The sequence below is a fragment of the Centroberyx gerrardi genome, chromosome 13, assembly GCF_048128805.1.
Source record: "Centroberyx gerrardi isolate f3 chromosome 13, fCenGer3.hap1.cur.20231027, whole genome shotgun sequence".
Taxonomy (NCBI): Eukaryota; Metazoa; Chordata; class Actinopteri; order Beryciformes; family Berycidae; genus Centroberyx; species Centroberyx gerrardi.
Window position 1 is genome coordinate 8,577,913 of NC_136009.1, and position 17,936 is coordinate 8,595,848.

General features: G+C 43.4%; 1 protein-coding gene across 1 annotated transcript; it reads left to right on the forward strand.

Moving 5' to 3' along the window:
• Positions 1–505: 505 nt before the first annotated feature.
• Positions 506–17,873, forward strand: LOC139915183 (vasoactive intestinal polypeptide receptor-like). Its single transcript, XM_071903694.2, has 13 exons — positions 506–626; positions 2,462–2,549; positions 3,633–3,746; positions 8,706–8,812; positions 8,951–9,048; positions 10,368–10,497; positions 12,700–12,853; positions 13,935–13,995; positions 14,382–14,448; positions 14,544–14,635; positions 14,834–14,963; positions 15,581–15,622; positions 15,807–17,873. Exons 1-13 carry the CDS (start codon positions 567–569, stop codon positions 15,996–15,998), a joined length of 1,335 nt encoding a protein of 444 aa, XP_071759795.1. The 5' UTR covers positions 506–566; the 3' UTR covers positions 15,999–17,873.
• The last annotated feature ends 63 nt before the right edge of the window (positions 17,874–17,936 follow it).

A 17,936-nucleotide genomic window follows, 5' to 3' on the forward strand; every position in this document is an offset into this window, starting at 1 on the left:
AGTGAGTTTATAGTGACCTGATTACTTAATAGTATTTTATTTCTCTCCTATGGTATTATTATAGGATTTTCTGTGGTATAATTTCTAACCTATAGTATATGATACCATTTTTCGGTGATGTTTGTAGGCCCCTATAGTATCCTGCAAAAAAAAAAAAAAAATCATTACAGAACTACTATAGGTCTTTTTCTTAAATGAAACTAATCAATTGTATCTTCTTCTGCATTTCCTCTGGGCCTGTATCATTTCGTCCAAAGTGAAAGGACACCGTTTGGAGGTGTTGGTGCACACGCCCTCATCTACTGACGTTCCAGGATGATGTTTCATTATTGGTTAGTTGTTAGTTGTTCAAGGTAAAACCCAGCAGCAGCAGCGGAGGAGGAGGAGGAGGAGGAGGAGGAGGAGGATTTGAAGACCAGAGCAATTCACACTCCACTCAGTGCGCAGGAACGTACAGCGGGAAGGGAAGCCATCCAAAATTTACAGCGGATTACCACTATTGCAAGTCTTTTAATTAGCCTAGATATTTCCAGTTAACTAATTATTAACGATTTTTTTTTAAGGATATGATAATGGAAGTTTCAAAAAGCGTCTTCATTATTCTCTCCTGCGTGTTGTTGGAACCCGTGAGTATAAAGCTACTTCTCATGACTTGAAGTTAGACTCTTGTTTAACTTTACGACAATTGCTCGCCTAATTTGGCAATGTAAGTTTGACGAAACAAATCTTTCTCGTGAGTTGCCTGCTATTATAAGTTGATGCGCGCGCTGGTTCTCTTGGAACCGTGTTGGGACGCAGTAAGCGCAGCAGTCACCGGGCTGATTCATTTGCTGCCCAACATGTGTGGAAAGGCATGGAAGCGGTTGAGAGAGGCGTTTCAAGTGAAAAAGTTGCATGCCAGCACCGAGAAAAAAGTTGTTCATTTCTTTTGGTAAGGTGTTACTGAGAATTTCAAGTTCACCTACTCCTTTTCCCTTTTGTGGTGCAGAAATCTTAGATTTTAGAGGGAATGGTAGGACTTTCACTTTGAAATTTTCTTTCCTTATTTCTATTTCTTTCCATATTTCTCATTATTTTCTTATTTTATATTTTCCTTATATCTTGTTTTTTTTTTTTTTAACAAGAGTCCCTGGGAGTTCCTCAAACATCACCATAACATTTGTCTCCACCAGTCTTCACCTTGGGCTCAGTCTTAGCTCATGCTCCGCAGTTTCAGAAGCAACTTGTGCAGGTTTTCAAATGAGATTCGGCACCCAACCTGTGGGCCAAACTGTTATTCTTTTCCAGTTACATTCAGATGTTTTATGTTCATATTGATCTCCTCTCATGACTAAGGTTAAGGTGAATTAACAAAACAAGCTATGACGTGTCTGCCGGCTTGTGACGGGACGTCATGGCAACAGCCTCCTTTGTCTGTTTCAATGGCCTCCAATCTCCAGCATCCTTACCTACATCTGTCTCCTGTAGAGAAGCACGTATGATGATTCATGCTGGAATGTAGTTAAAGGTCAATGGAATAGCATGGCAGTCTGCATTTGTATTTGTACATCTAGACTGAAGACAAGACTTAACAGATTCATGCAGGAGTTTTATATACGTCAATTTACTGTCATGATACCACAATCAAAAATAGTGAGGAGAATGAAAACAGTGGTGGGTAAAAAATTAAACAAAAGACTAACTCTGTTGTTGGTGGTGATGGTGATAGTGATGATGGAGTGGAGGAAGTTTTCTCCTGATACTCGGACTTATTCTGCTGCACACTGTATTCTCCACTCATAGAGGCGGAGGCGCACCATGGTGGAAGCGAAGGAGGCGGGGCTCCGCAGCCTAAGGAGCCAGATAAATCATAACCCAAAGAGGGGAGTCACCTTGTGTCAGAGAGAGCTTGACTCATATGGGCTCATTTTGTGGCTAACAATAGCCCTATACCACCAGTTTGATGAATGCCCTCAGCGAAGAGACTCATCCACCTAAGTAACAGCTATAAATCTGCTCCTACAGAGGGCCGTGGTAGCGTCCGCCAATACATATTCTCTGGTGATGAACCCTCAGGGAAATTGGATGCAGCTGTGAATTGAATCAATTGATGGCTGAGGATTCATGGGAAGAATCTCACTATATGTCTTCAAAACACACGTGTAAAGCTATGGAATATTATGGTTGAATCACCGTCGAAGGATTGATTTTGTGTCTGCATGTGTGTCTGATGGTGAGATTAATGGCAGCCCAGGTCAGGCTGATCTCAGGAATATCCCAGTAGAGATGATAGATATGTTTGCCTTGATGTCTGAAGCACCGGTGGGACGCTGGGGAGACCATAAAACCATATATCTCATGGAGTGTACTGCGCTTGGCTATAGATAAATTATCCGTGATTGCCAGTGTTTAAAGCTATCTGTCAGTGTGGCATTGTCCTAACAAATAAAACAATACAGCTGTAAATATTTTCTCTTCGCAGACATTTTCACTGCAGATATGTGAAATCGTGATGGAGATAGAGAGGGAGAGGGACATGTGTCTGGCTCAAGTGGAAAACACAACGACAGGTATGGAGTTTTCTATTCAACATATTCAACAATATCACCCTGGCAGTGTTTATCCTGTCTTTGCTCCTCGCATCCTGATTGGCTAAAGCGACCCGACCAATTAGGCTGCACTGTAACAACACTGATGGTCTAAAGACAACAAGGCTTTTCAATGACATTAGATTACACCTTGCATGGCTGAACGCATTTGCCTTTGTTCAATTTCAAGAAAACATCTTATTCGATAACTTTTTACACTCATTTTCATTCAGTCTTATTTAGAAAATACAGCAGTGAGTGTGTGTACTCTATTGAAACTCAATTAGCTGATGTGATGTTTCAATTTATTGTTGATGAGGCTTTAAGTGCATGTTGGCAAGTGGGTGTTACATACTCACAGTACACATCGCATAATTATATTCTACTGAGACAGAATTACCAGTGTGTTTCATTGAGCCTCTATTCCCTCTGTGTTTAGCTGAAATCTCACTGATGACACCCTAAACAAAAGCTGTTAACCGTTCATCATCTTTTTAATTTAAATATCATTTTGCCAGCTATAGATGACGTCAAATGTAAACACTGCCAAATCCTCCGGGTAATACGGAAAATATCACCTTGCAAATTGCCTTTCCGCGGTGATTGAAGTGCTGAGCAGATGTGAATCACCCTCTGCTGTTGAAAAGCGCTGAGATCGGATTCTGTGCTGGGAGACCAAACACTTTAGAGAGACACAGTGCACTGGCGGATTCAAACGACAGTGTGTAATGAAGCACAGGGACTGATTTTATTAGTCATGGTGGCAGGACCCGGGGCCGCAGCAGCGCTTGACCTGAGTTAACACGTTTTGGCTGCCATGGAAACTCAAATGCCCCGCGCTCAATATGTCCTGCTGAGGAAACATGAATCGGCTGCTCTTTGTCCTTAGAATGGATTCATCCTGCCGCTGTTTTAAACATATTCCATTCATAAAGGCAGTTTTTTCCTGCTTGTGTATATTGTTTTTCCATGTTTGACGAGTGCAACCACGCCTCCTTTTTCATGCCTCTCTCTCTCTCTCTCTCTCTCTCTCTCTATCTCTCTCTCTCCCTCCCTCCCTCTCAGGTTGCAGTGGGATGTGGGACAGGATCGCCTGCTGGCCCAGTGCCAGTGTTGGAGAGGTGGTCACCATCCCTTGCCCCAAATATTTCTTCTACCTCACCAGAGAAGTCCATACGGGTAAGACTGGAGTTTGCAAAACAGGTTTGTGTGCATCTGTGTGTGTGAGAGAGAGAGGGGGGGGGGCGGGGGTTGGGGTTCGGGTGGGGGGACGCACGCATGTGAATGTTCGTATGATTGCAAGCGTGCCTGCTGGTCTGAGTGTGTGGGGCCTATGGGCAGAGAGGTTGAGGCAAAGGGTGCAGTCATGCATCAGTCAATAGTCTCTGGCATCGGGACGATGCCTATTCAGAGGGAGGGAGTTATGTGTAGGAGATTTAAAACAATGACAGAGATGATATGTATGTTGATCCTACCTTGCCCTACCTATTGTTTATCTATCACAAAACATGAAGATGCATTTTCAACGTTCCAAAAGCTCGCTGCTGCTGAATCTTGCTCAGTATTTTTAGCCCTCCATATTTTTGCCCCTGAAAGAGGAATTAAAATTGTGATGTCACACTGTCACCTGTTGTCCCTACCTTTCCTGTCACTCTGTCATTGAGACTTGACTTGATGCATGAAGAAAAGACTTGAGACTTGACTTGACTTGGGTTCTGGTGACTTGGGACTTGACTCTGACTTGTACTTTGATGACTTGAAAAGGTTTCTAAAGTCTTGACAAAAGATCTTGTGTTTGTGTAAATGACTTAGATTGAAAGTGATGAGATTTGTTCCAGCAGACGACTGAATTTAAATTCTGTTTTCTGAATTTGTATGGAATGATTGAATTTATTGAAGTTGAAACTGATTATAGAAATCAAACTCTTGAAACCATATTGCATTGAAAAGTCCTAGATATTTCGTTTTTTCTTTGATATTAAATTGATACTGGACTCTTGATTTGTTCTGACTTGACTTGCTGTTCTACATTTAGACTTGAGACTTGACTTGAGACTCGTGCCTCAAGACTCGAGACTGACTTGGGACTCGAGCGAAGTTGACTCGCTCATACCTCTGCCACAAAGAATAGAGGATAAATCAGAACCATTTCAACAACCAGGCCTCTGTCTTTCTCTTCCATCGTTTTTATTTTTGTTTGTTCATTTCCTCTCCGGGGATCTTTAATTTAGGAGAAGATGAGTAAGGAAGTGGTTTAATTATGCATAAGGAAAACCACTATCTTGAGGGTTCGCTGGCTGAATGACAGTCGTGTCTCAGTTGCTGAGACTACTCTTCTATGAGTTCCCCCTATCTCGTAATTCCTCATTAATTACCGCAGCGCATCTCCCCAGTGTAAGCACGCTGTTTTGAATTCAAGGGAGCTGCTGTTTGTTTGTATTCAGCTGGCAGTGAGGCCTCAATTTCCACTGGGAGCTTTGAGAAATATTCTTTTGTGTCTGAAGTGGCTCGAAATGAGACGATTTCACAGCATGGCGTCATGTTGCCTGTCACATACATAAAGAAGATGATGTTTGCGGTCTGTTGTAACTGTGTGGAGCACTGTTGCAGGCGTACAGTGTTTGATAAAGCTAGTTTTAGTTTTGTGATATGATCTCCCACAGTCACTTCTTATGCAACGCGCATGAGGAAATTAGAGTGTGTTGTGCAAGTCAGACTGAGGCCATTTATGCTGTAACACTGCATACAGTATATATTATTCACTATGTGGAGGGTTGTTTAGTCGACTGTCCACGGCTTGCACTGTCCCTTTGCACTGTATGTGAGTGAGGTCCTGGTTGCATCACATCACAGCTGTCATGAAAACCTTGTATCTCCAATTTGGGTCATTTTCATGTTTTCACTTCAGTTGAAGGATTGCATGATCTTCTGTGGGTTAAGAAAATTCTCCGACCTCTTGCTCTCATGAAACCCTTTCAAAACCCATTGGATAAAGTCAAAAATGCATGGTGGTCAAGCTGAGAACAAGGCTGCTTTTCTTTGTTCCCGAGCAGCTGACAGTTTGGAGATATGAGGTTTTTCGCCTGACGGCGTGTGTCAATATGTACTGTGCGACTTTGTACGCCGCCAGTCTGTCTCTGCACCAAGTGACACTACAGCAAGATAAAGTCCTGACTTTGATTGTACTTGGAAATTGAGGTGATTCTGGGTCTTTTCCACTCAGCCAGAGTCCTTCCACAGACGTGACCCCGCAAATATGGCTAGTATGAAGGTGTGTAAGCCTCTATAATCTATCCAATATTTTCTCTGTCATATTCAGGACATGGGAGGTGGGGGGGGGGGGGGGGGGGGGGGGGCCAACCGGGGATTTATCATCAGCATGTGAAGGGTTCATCATGGAAAGAAGGGGTTTTCTGGGAAGCGGTGATGTGACCCAGATGGGAGATAGGTTGACCTGAGAGGGCCCCAGGGGGAAAGAGAGGGAAAGAGAGAGAGAGAGGGAGAGAGAGAGAGAGGGAACAGATAAAGAATTAGTGGCTATGTGGGGTTGAAGGCAGAAGAGGTATATTTCACTGAGCTGTCAGAGGATCACAAGATCTACAGTCCCACACTGCTCGGGGGAGGATGAAGTGAGGGGGGATCAGAGGAGAGAGAGGGAAACAGATACATGTACGGACGTGGGCCATATCAATAATGCAGCAGATCAATGAAACAGTTGCTGCCGGTAAAACCTGCTCCGCTTTCGGGTCTTGTAAGGGTCTTGTCACTTTAATTAGGGATGATAGACGCTCTTGAATGGAGTTCTCACTGCTGTCAAGTGAAAACCTCGCATCTCCCAAATGTCTTTTCGAGAACTAAGATAATCAGGCTTGTTTTCAGGTTGACTATCATGCATTTTTCAGTGAATTGAATTGGTTTTGAAAGGGTTTCATATGCCAAAGAGGTTGGAGAATTGTCTCAAGCTGTAGACGAGCATCCTGCAATTTGAAGTTTAAAACAAGTGGAGTTAGGAGGTTTTCACCCGACAGCAACAGCATGCTCTGAGTTTGAGTTTGCATGCTTAGGTGTGGTGTCATGAAGTCCGTTTTGCTTCTTTCCAAACGTATCCCATTTTCACCATCAACTACAGTTGCGAAAGGCTCAAGTTATTGACACAGTCCACATCCCCGAGCCATTCATTTTATTAAGCCTCACACAGAAGAAAACAAGCATTACGAAACGTGGCGCCACAGAGATTCAGGGGCCAAGTCGTAAATTTTAGCTGGGGTGGAGTTTTGTCATTCTCATGAACTCTTTACCTAGGAGGTCTAGCACAAACACACGGTCACTCATCTCTTTTAATAACAAGGCCAGCTTCCCCTCTTTCCTCCCCCCTCCATATGACAGAGCGTGAGGGAGGCTTCCAGTGTATCGACAAAGGACTTTTACGTCAGGATCAATGTCTGTGAAACCGTCTTCACCTCCACATCCTAATATCTGGCTCGGTCGAGGCCAATCACCGCACGCTAATAAAATAAATCTCCCTCCAAGCTATAATTAGGTGGGATAAAGCCGGTATATCGCATTGAGAGAAAAGCCCAGATCAACAAAAAGCCCCCAAATCAAAACGATGACGGGGTGATTAACTCGTTTGAGCTCGCCTGGTCCGCCGTGCGCGACACTGAAAACCCTCCCCGTCATGTTTTGGGGGATGATGAAAGCATTCTTCTGGCAGTCCCTCAAACAAGCCAAATCCAGCGGTGGCATGGGCTGAAACAGCAGGGGCTTATCAGCGCCTTTGTGTCTTGTCATGTTGTTTGAGGTGGCTAAGCCTCGGTCTTCTCTGCATACGCCGCTCAGGTATTTGCGAGCCGACCCTGTTTTAATGCCAAACACATTCCAAGACATTTCGATTGTCCATTATTTCGCAAAAGGCTGCCTCCGTTTGATAGTGGCCGCGGAACGATAGGGTTGTGAAATGCGAGGCGTGTCCCACATTGGATCTCGCACCTCCGGATCTATTTCTACAGCGTTGATTGTGCCACTGTTGAATTAAGGAATCAAGTGATTTCAGACTGGAGGGATTAACTTGGCAGCAGTGTAAACCGCTCTGTCTCTTTACTGAAAGGAATGGAAACAAGGAAATGCTAAAAATAGGTATTGAGAGATATGCGTTTATGTTTCTTAGTGCTGCTTAGAGGATTAGAAAAGCCTCATGAATGTCGTAGGATAGCGGTTTTTAATGTAATTAATGATAAAAAAAAAATGCCTCATCTGAACATGAATGCATCTGCTTCCTATCATTTAGGACATTTTTTTGCCATATGACAGAGCTGTTTTGAGGTTTTGGTGCATCAGCCTAAGAAAGTGAAGAGGAAGTCAGCCTCCTAATCTCTAGATGAGATATGGCTCTGCATTTGCAGAGGCAACACTTGATCAGATGATCTATGAATCTGTTCTTCTCTGTTCCTTTCCTTTCTCTTCTCTTCTCTTCTCTTCTGTCCTGTTCTCTTCCATTCTCCTCTGTCCTGTTCTTCTCTGTTCTGTTCTTCTCTGTTCTGTTCTGTTCTCCTCTCTTCTCTTCTCTTCTCTTCTCTTCTCTTCTCTTCTCTTCTGTCCTGTCCTGTTCTCCTCCATTCTCCTCTGTCCTGTTCTGTTCTGTTCTGTTCTGTTTTGTTCTGTTCTCCTCTCTTCTCTTCTCTTCTCTTCTCTTCCCTTCTCTTGTACCTCTCCCCCCACCGGCAGGGGAGCAGAAGCGTCTCACTGCTCGGCCGTTGCCCTCCCACTCCGTCTGTGCAGCCGCAGAGTAATTAAAAAGCAGATGGAGGCGAATACACATGGGAACGGTCTCAGCATCTCTGAGCCAGTGGGACCGACTGATCCCCTTCAGTCATGCCTTCCATTTCCTTTTAGTGGGGAGTATTCCTGCGAGACACATATACGTCTCAGCATGACATAATTAAGTGTGAGTAAATGCAGGGGAAGTTTTGCCTTGCGGCTCGTAAAAAATCTCCCCGCAATATTTCAATATGTTACTTACAGACTTTCCTGTCTTCATCGAAAGTGGATGTATGTTAAGAGAAACAAAGTGCAGCTGCATCAGAAAGGGATTGGCTTGTTGTATGAATGATGGTGAACATCCCGCCTGTCCCTCATTAGGTAACCTGTCCAAGACCTGCACTGAGGAGGGCTGGTCCCAGATCAGCCCCATTTCCTGGGTCCTGTGTGGGTACACGCCCAATAACACCGTGGATGATGATGAGACGGTAGGTATGGCAACCAGAGTTTTTATCCCCTCCCTCTCTTCATGCTGTTCTTATGGAGATTGGCGTGTTAAATGTGATCCAAAATGGGATTCAATGTGTTTTCAATGCGTTTAACCGGAGGTGGGATGTGTTTTGCAGGGCGATTTCTACGACACGATCAAAGTGGGTTACACCATCGGCCACAGCGTGTCACTCATTTCCCTGACGGTCGCTATCATCATACTGTCTCTCTTTAGGTAAGGACATTCAAAGACAAACACCTTGTTCCACGGTTTATAGCGATAACACCTTGTGAGTCTCCCACTTTGCGCCGCACTTCCTGAACTTTATGGCGGTTTTACGATGTTCTTTACACACTCGTCTAACTCTGGCAGATTTTGCAGGAAAAACAGGTCCAAATTTGACATTATCTGCTATTGCAACATTTCTCAAACAAAGAGTTCAAGTACGAGCAGCCATAAAGTCAAACCACTCAGGGGACGGCCTGCTGTTGTTCACAGCATGTTCCTTTTTGACCTGAAACGCTGTGTGTGTGTGTGTGTGTGTGTGTGTGTGTGTGTGTGTGTGTGACAGCTCTGATCATTAGAGTAAGTTCAAGTGGTCTCCCTGTGTGGCTTTTAATGAATAACACTATTTAACTGAGCGTGCATGAGTGTGTGTGTGTGTGTGCTTGTATGTGGGCTCATGTCCGCCTATTAGAGCGTGTTCGTGTGTGCGGCCGGCTAAACAACAAGCCTGGTGTTTATCCGGCGGGGTCATGCGATGCCGAGGTGAGAGCGTGTTTCTGGACGGAGGGATGCTTTGGACTCCTCGGCAGACACACACAGGATGTGAACAAGGCCGGCTGTTTATGTGCAGCTGCAGACGCAGCGTGCGGGCAGCTGCTCCACGCTGTGTGTCATCACACCCGTCCTGCTGCGATCGCTTGTCTGATGGGCTTGCACAATTGGCCCCAATCATGCGCTCACCGGGAAGGCATTTGTTTGAGTACACCCAGAAGACAGAATTTACATTAGTAACTGTTTTTTTTTTTTCCACAAAACTCCTGATTTGTTCCGGTTTACTTTTTACTGTCAAGTCATAAACCTTTTTGACGTCTCTTTTTGCCCATTAAATATATGTTTTCCTATTGTTCACATAAAAACAACATTCATGTATGAAACAGATGCTGATAGGACAAACAAACGTTTTTGACAAAAGGTTGGTTTACATGGAGCCTAATATTTGAATAACAGTAGGCAATGAAATTTCTTTCAGTATGAAAGGGGCAATAAAGTCTTCCATTCAATAGGAGTATCTTACCAGGTAATAGCCATGTAAATGGTTATTCTGACTTCTCTCTTTATTTCTGTGCATGTTCGCTCACTTACAATAAGCTGGCAAGTTTCCAAGAAAGTCTACAATATTTTTCTCAACATTTTGTCTGATTACCTGCTTTGGTGCTTGTGAACGCACCCATTATCAGATCAGGAATTCACTCAGAATGCTACTGGAACATATTCTGCATGTTCTTTAAAAACATCTAACGTCTCTGCTTGCTTCTGTTCTCCTCCAGGAAGCTGCACTGTACAAGAAACTACATCCACATGAACCTCTTTGTGTCGTTCGTCCTGAAAGCCGTAGCGGTGTTCATCAAGGACGTGGTCCTGTATGACGTCGGCGAGACGGACAACTGCCATGCCTCTGTGAGTTCCCCAGCGCGTCTCTTTTATGAGACGCTCTCTTGAGAAGCGAAACGGTTTATTGATTTTTCTTCCCCGCAGATTCCAACGTCACAGATCGTATTAACTGTGCCCACGGCGCGTTACACAAGCTTTCCCTCGAACCCGCCATCTATTCAGTCACTCACCCGGACTCTGTTGGCTGTAATGCTTTGTCTCCAGGTTTACTTAACACTGGAGCGTTCAAGTGCTCCTGGGCGTTGCAGTGTTTGTCAAGTCCTTCAGCTCCTCCGACCACGTTTCTAATGAATCCGCTCAGCAGGATGTTGTCAGAGTTTCATGTTTGCCGAACGCTCCGCCTGAACTACGGAGAGCGCTTTGTCAATAAATAACATTGAAAGTTTTGATATCTGCTTTTAATTGCTTCGTCTTAGCAGCACACATCAAAACGCAGTGCGCATTAAGTTAATAACCGTCACGATAAGGAGCCAGATAATCTTAATCTTACTGGATGCAGTTTCATGTAATCTTAATGAGACTATCACACTGCTATGTGATTTATCAGGTCGCTAACGTCAGTGGTGTTTTCTCACACCGTGCCCCAATTAAAGCCATTACTTTTTTTAGCTCTATATCGAGGGCATTAGATGAGCAGACTATGAATCACCTGCCGACTCTATTTACTGTCTCTTAGTGCTTTAAGATATTTCCTCCTGCAAGTACACAGAGTATCCTGCTCCAAACACAGCTGCTGACCTTCTCAGCAGTTTGAAACTCTGCAGTAAAACACCCAGACTAGGAAAACAACATGTTTAACTTACAGCCATGCATTAACACTGTGGCAGGGCACTTTGAACTGTCTATTAAAGGCAAAAAAGTCACAGAAATAAACACTATGGAGGCGTACAACACAGAGACCGCTGCTGCTCAAGTTGTCATAGTCTTGCATCTCAAGCTTCACTCTCAACTTCTGTTTCCATCATGTACGATCAGGACCAATTAGCGGTCAGTGAATGTGTATGTGCTGTACTTTCACCTGAAGATCGCTAGCCTTGATCGAAGTCGTCATAGCAACCCACACCTTGTTGCATAACAAGCAATCAGAGTGCAAATCAAATGTTTATGTTTGCTTATGCAACTCAAAGGATAAATTTAACTTCTTATGAAAGTCAAAAGCTTATAGATGCACTTTGATTGCAGATTTCATTAAAGAGTAACTGAAACATCAAGATAGAGTTTCCAAACAAGCTTCACTAACACTAATCATCTGAGGAGCTATAAGCTAAAAGGAGCAGATACCCAGACTGAAGAGCATTTAAACCACAGTATTTCCACTATATGTATGTATGTATGTATGGCTATTCAAACCTGGTGCACATCCTTGCCTCTCTTCAACAGCTGTCATCAGTCTGCAGTGAGCATCTGAGGCCGCATGAATGTTTTCATCTTCTCCATAAAATCATAAGACACTTGCTTCCTTCTCTTATCCAGTCTGTTGAGAAAAAAGTCTGCAGCTCCATCAGACAAAAAAATGCCCAAATTCTGAGATGCCAAATTGCTTTGAGAGGCTATTAGGGCCTGGAAACACCATTAACTGTATGACCATATTGGGCCATGTTCATGCCAAACTTTTCAATAAAGTGATTCTCAAAATGCCTCTTTCCTATCAGCAGCCCAGTGCAGATTCACCTGGAAATCTTAAGGGCCTCCAAACAGACTCTTATTGAAGAGTGCAACTTGGAAATTTCAATGTGAATACCCACACAAGCTATTTTGTATGAAGTGATACAACCTAGAATTCCTAATACTAGTTGAGTGCTTTCTTATCTCGTATAGGAACATATTTTGTCTTACTTTTGGGACAATGGAAATGAAAGCTAAGTTGTTAAAGAAAATGCCTTGTTAGGGTCCTATTGGGTATTTCAGAGTTGTTTCATTTCATATTGCATTTAAATTTAGAACTGTCATGTTTAGACTGGATCACATATTAATCTCTGTGAGAGGTCAGAAATGCAAGAGTATTGCATTTTCTCCCTTGAAAGGATATGGACCATGCCACTGTGTAAAACTCACCATAAATGAGTTTTTAAAAGCAGATTTTCAAACATTTCTCACATGGGAAGCATCATGCCCTTGGGCCTCCAGTAAATATGAGACAGTAAATATGGGAGACAAGCAACAATTGCAATGCAGTTCCCTCCTGATACCCTGTGCTGGCTCTCCTAGGTGGGCTGCAAGGCGGTGGTGGTCTTCTTCCAGTACGGGATCATGGCCAGTTACTTCTGGCTGCTGGTGGAGGGCCTCTATCTCCACGCTCTGCTCGCCGTCTCCTTCTTCTCCGAGAGGAAATACTTCTGGTGGTACATCCTGATTGGCTGGGGTGAGTGCCAGATGCTGTGTGTGTCGTGTGTCGGCGATGATAGATCCGTCACACGGGCTTATTCTCAAGCAGGCGTGATCAATTTCCCTGCAGCTGCCTTTTAAACCGCAGCCACAAGTCATCAAATGACAGCCAACAGGGAAATTGAATGCTTTTAACCCTCTTTTTTTTCTCTTTACTACAACTATGACAGCTGCAAAATGCTTCATCATATGCAAATGACTTAATAAGTGAGGTTTGTGTTTTTTTTACGATTGCTAGTTGCAACAGAAAGATGTTGCGTCTGCACATCTGCATATGAATCAACCTTGCTGCCAATTATAGATCCTACAATCCTCTCTTGTTAATTCAGTCTGTGGGGGAGAGGGATAGAAGTCCTACCGTGCTTTTGATGCACTTAAAGGAAAAAACACTCAATTAACAAATTAATGTATGTCCTTCCATGGCAGACCTATCCCATAATATTTGTGAACATGATCCCAAACCCAGAGATCAGACAACCTGTGATGTTTTTTAATGGCTATAGATGCTGTCTAATTTGCAGCTGAGATGCTTTTGTCAGAATAGATGCAATATATATGGTTTACTACTGTAAGTCAGGCTGATATCAACTGAAGTCTATTAAAACACTTATTTTGGCCTTTTGGGTCATGAAATTGAATGTTATTTGCCCTTGAAGTGTGAATTCAACAACGATGCCCCGACTTTCTGATGATTTTTGTTCCATAAAACCAACAAAGTTACTCCTGTTATATATTCTAGTGTTGCGTCTGCTTTAGGGAAAGTGGAAACAAGCGACTGTTAAGGAAACCCAGGAAGAAGCAGTGTTGGCTCAGGACACATATGAGGCGTGTTGAAATGATAAGCGTACCAAAATGTAATATGACTTTACGCCTTTCCTGGTTACAAAATCATCCAACAGATTAACAGTGTACACACGCCGAATGCGCACCGTCATATTTGGTCTTGTTGAGTCCATGCGGTGTTTGTTTGGACAGAACTGATATCGTCTCTCTGCGGGAGATGGAGGTCGCTTTCTGTGGAAGCCAAGTCAACTTTTGTTTATGTTTCTTGTTCACAGGGGCTCCGACCATCTTTATCACATCATGGGCGATTACAAAGGCTTACAGCGACGACCCCGGGTACGTTAATCACTCGTCTTAATCTCCTCCATTAAACTGAAATTATTATCCTTACCAAAACAAAATCAGAATTCAAATGGGAAAGTGTCTTTCTTCTCCGGGCAGGAGGGAATAATGAGGTTGCACTAGCAATTACACACTGACACAATAAAAAAAAGAAACACTTCAAGGATCTGGCTTAGTGTGATGATTAATGGCAGGTCTCAGTGGAGGTCGGCGTTGAACTATAAATGTGCAAGAGAGCTCGATATTTCATGGTTAGTTAATAAAATCGAATAAAAATGTGATTAAACAGTTCAAGGGTTTGCTTTGTCACAGGCTTTTTCATTTTTCTTTGCGAGAAAGTATTTGCAGCATCTGTGACTCTCTCCCGCCTGCTCCGACAGATGCTGGGACACGATCGCTGACAACCCATGGTGGATCATCAAAACGCCTATTTTAGTCACCATACTTGTGAGAACACAGCAGCCCATTATTAATTCACATTTTCATGTACACAAACCCTGCGTGTTGTGATTACCTGAACGCCTCAATTATTCTCCCGCCAGGTAAACTTCTTCCTCTTCATTTGTATAATCCGGATTTTGCGACAGAAGATAAATTGCCCCGACATCGGGAGAAAGGAATCCAATCAGTACTCGTAAGTTTTCCGACGCCAAATGTCAGGTCTCTATTTTCTTATCGGGTGGTGTAACTTAATGATTTCGCTGTCATGAGGTTGTTGGCGCTGCGAAGATACCTGAGGTGTGTGAAGAGCATGTTGTGCATGATGTGGGGTCGAACAAGGGCGAAAATTAGCTTTATTCTCACTTTGTTTTTCTGTCGTTTCTGCACACAGGAGACTGGCAAAATCCACGCTGCTGCTGATTCCTCTCTTCGGGATAAACTACATCATTTTTGCCTTCATCCCGGATCACATCCACCCGAATGTGAGGATGGTGTTTGATCTTATCCTGGGATCGTTTCAGGTAACGTCCCATAAACTCTACATAGGGGGGCACTTAGGGTTCAGGTTCAGCGTTAGAATGCTCTAAATGTCAGGCAGAAACAGTATACCTGCTGATGAATTATGGGATTTGATGTCCCCCGGTCCTCATTTGACTCCCGTTTTGAAGCGGAGTTGAGAGAGAGAAAACAATGTGAAAGACCTTTGCTCTGAAGTTGCATGAAAACAGCAACAACAGTCCACTCTCTACTGTATCAAACCATGCATGAAGACAGTCTGGTGTGAGATTAACCCAGTGGACGGTTTGTTTAGTTTACATGTTTAAATTTGTATGCTGATTTACGGAGCATTAAATTGAATGTAAACTCCGAGAGCCAAGTGCAATCATGGAAGCCTAGATATGGAAAGTATTCTGAATTTATAACTGTTTTTAACTCAGATTCCCCCTGGGACAATTTCCCAGAGATCTAAAATTGATGAACCTCCTGTCTGAGTCTGCAGTTGCTAATCTGAAGACTATTTTTCATGCAGAAATATTTTAAGTGTTTCCCCAGCTGTACATGTCACACTGGTATTTCTTTTCAGAGACAGCTCTCATTGGGCAATACATTTATCTCTTTCTCTTTCTCTCTCCTTTAGGGTTTTGTTGTTGCAGTCTTGTACTGTTTTCTGAATGGAGAGGTAAGAACACATTTCCAGCTACAAATTCAACCAAAACAAAAGGCATTTGTTATACTTTAACCCCAGTCAGCCCTCTTCTCTATCCGCCGCTTGAACCTCGCTCCCTCTTCAGCTGCCACTTCTCCCTGTTTGTCCTCCTCCTTCGCTCTCCCTCTCCTCTCAACGCCTCTCCACTCTCCCGCAGGTACAGGCAGAGATTAAGCGCAAGTGGCGCAGGTGGATGCTGCAGAGGTTCCTGGGCGCCGACACCAAGTACCAGCAGCCCTCCATAGGCAGCAACGGCAACAACTTCAGCACCCAGATCACCATGTTGACCAAGTGCAGCCCCACAACGCGCCGGGCGTCCGTCGGGCAGGAGCACCTCTCCGCCATCTGACGCTGTTCCCGAGGGAGGCGGGCGACGTGGTTTCTGTCAGAGGGGCAAATCGAGTGTGTGACGGCTAGATCCTGCTGTTTCTGTTGCATCTGCGTTCGGTCGCAGCTCTGTTTCTGTCGCTGCGATCCGAGGGGCGCGGCTGACTTGCAGTGTCGCTGTTGATGCTATGGTTCGACAGTATGGGTTTTTGAAGGCCGATGTCGATATTTTTGTATTGAAGCAGCCGATATTTTGTGTCAATCTTAAAATGTTTCCATTTTCATGCCAAAAAGTTACAAGTATTCAGTGTTTCCGCCCAGAATTTTCTTCTTGTCAGGGTGGAAAAGCCTCTGAAACAGCATTTAGACCATCATGGGACACTAAAACTCTCCATTGACTGAAACCCAGACTGATGAAAGTCTTTTAGGGTTAGCAGCTCTTTTAAGGCTGAGTGACCCACTGCATCTATTCAATAGTGCGGGAAACTCTTGGATACATTAGGCCTTTAAATGAAGAATTCATTTACAACAGTATCGAACAATTAAATGAATAAATCACTTCAGCAAACCCGAGCCGGTCATTGCGAAAATGATGCAAATCAACCCACAGAATAGAAGTCACTCATTAACCAACACAGACGACTGCAGGGAGAAAGATCCTCATGACCAGTAATAGCAACTCAAGTGAAACAAATGGAAATGTGACTCTCGGCCGACGTTTTCCATCAAGCAGTAGATGGATAGAGCTTTGGACGAGCTGCATGCTGTAAGAAGCGATGTGTTTATTAATTAGGGGCGTGCTACACAGGAGGACTCAAAGCACTTAACCTAATGGCCTTTGTTGTTTATATCTACGGGACCAGTGGTAATGATATTAACTAGCGTCGGGCTGTGCAGCGCGACAACAGCCGCCGAGGAGGAATCTATAGCATAACCAGCGCACTGGATGTTCTCAGCCTGCCTGTGAGAGTTTTATACAGTTTTTATACACTCCGCTGAATTACTGCCGGATAACATTCCAGAGGAGAGACCAAAGCTCCCGCTTGTGAAATTTATCTCAGATTACAGAGGCTTTTAGTTTTCTGAGTGCATCGCTCAGCAGACATTCATGCTGAGCGTCTCTGCAACTAATGGACCAGATGTGTCCAATTATTAGTCCACCAAACGCTTATTTTTGGTCCAAACTTCAGTGAATTATGATGTAGTGTCAGTGATTAGCTTCCACCCATTTGACTGCATAGCCATTCTATTCTATTCTATTCTATCACTATATATATATATATTCACAAGCTGCATATATATAAGTTACTGTTCCATGTTTTGACGTGATAGGATTTATCAAGCTAAATGACAACATGCATGACGGTTGTTATTCTTTCTCTCTTCAATGTTGTTTTGAAAAGTTGAAATATTTAATGCCTCCTCTCAGAAAAGATATTTTCGTATTTTAATATTTGCCAGCAGTGACAGTGTCAAGTTTCATGTTGGAGCCATGTTGGAGTAGGGAGTACAATGTTTACTTTATTTCTCTTTCTTGTACAAGTGTGTGTAGGAGTAACTCAAAGTACCTCAGACTGAATGTCACACGTAGCTATATTGTATATAAAGTGAAACTGTATATATGGCAGAAGAATAGGTTTATTATGTGGTTTATGGTGATGGCTTATAGTCCTCAGGTGTCAACTGGAAATTAATGTTTACAGTGTAATACTGTCATGTTCCGCACTCATGGTATTTGCATAGTGTCCATAATGTTGATTCAAGTGCTCCTTATTTGTTGCCATGTACATTTTGTGTAAATATCGTGCAACACTGTAGCCTACTGTACAGTATATGGAATCAGCTGTAAAGATGTTATTGAACAGAACGTCAAATGAATAAAACCATTTGCATTGTGGATCGGCCTTCTGTGCGGTTTCTGCTTAAATCAGTGAAACAGTCGTATTTGAAAGCAACACAA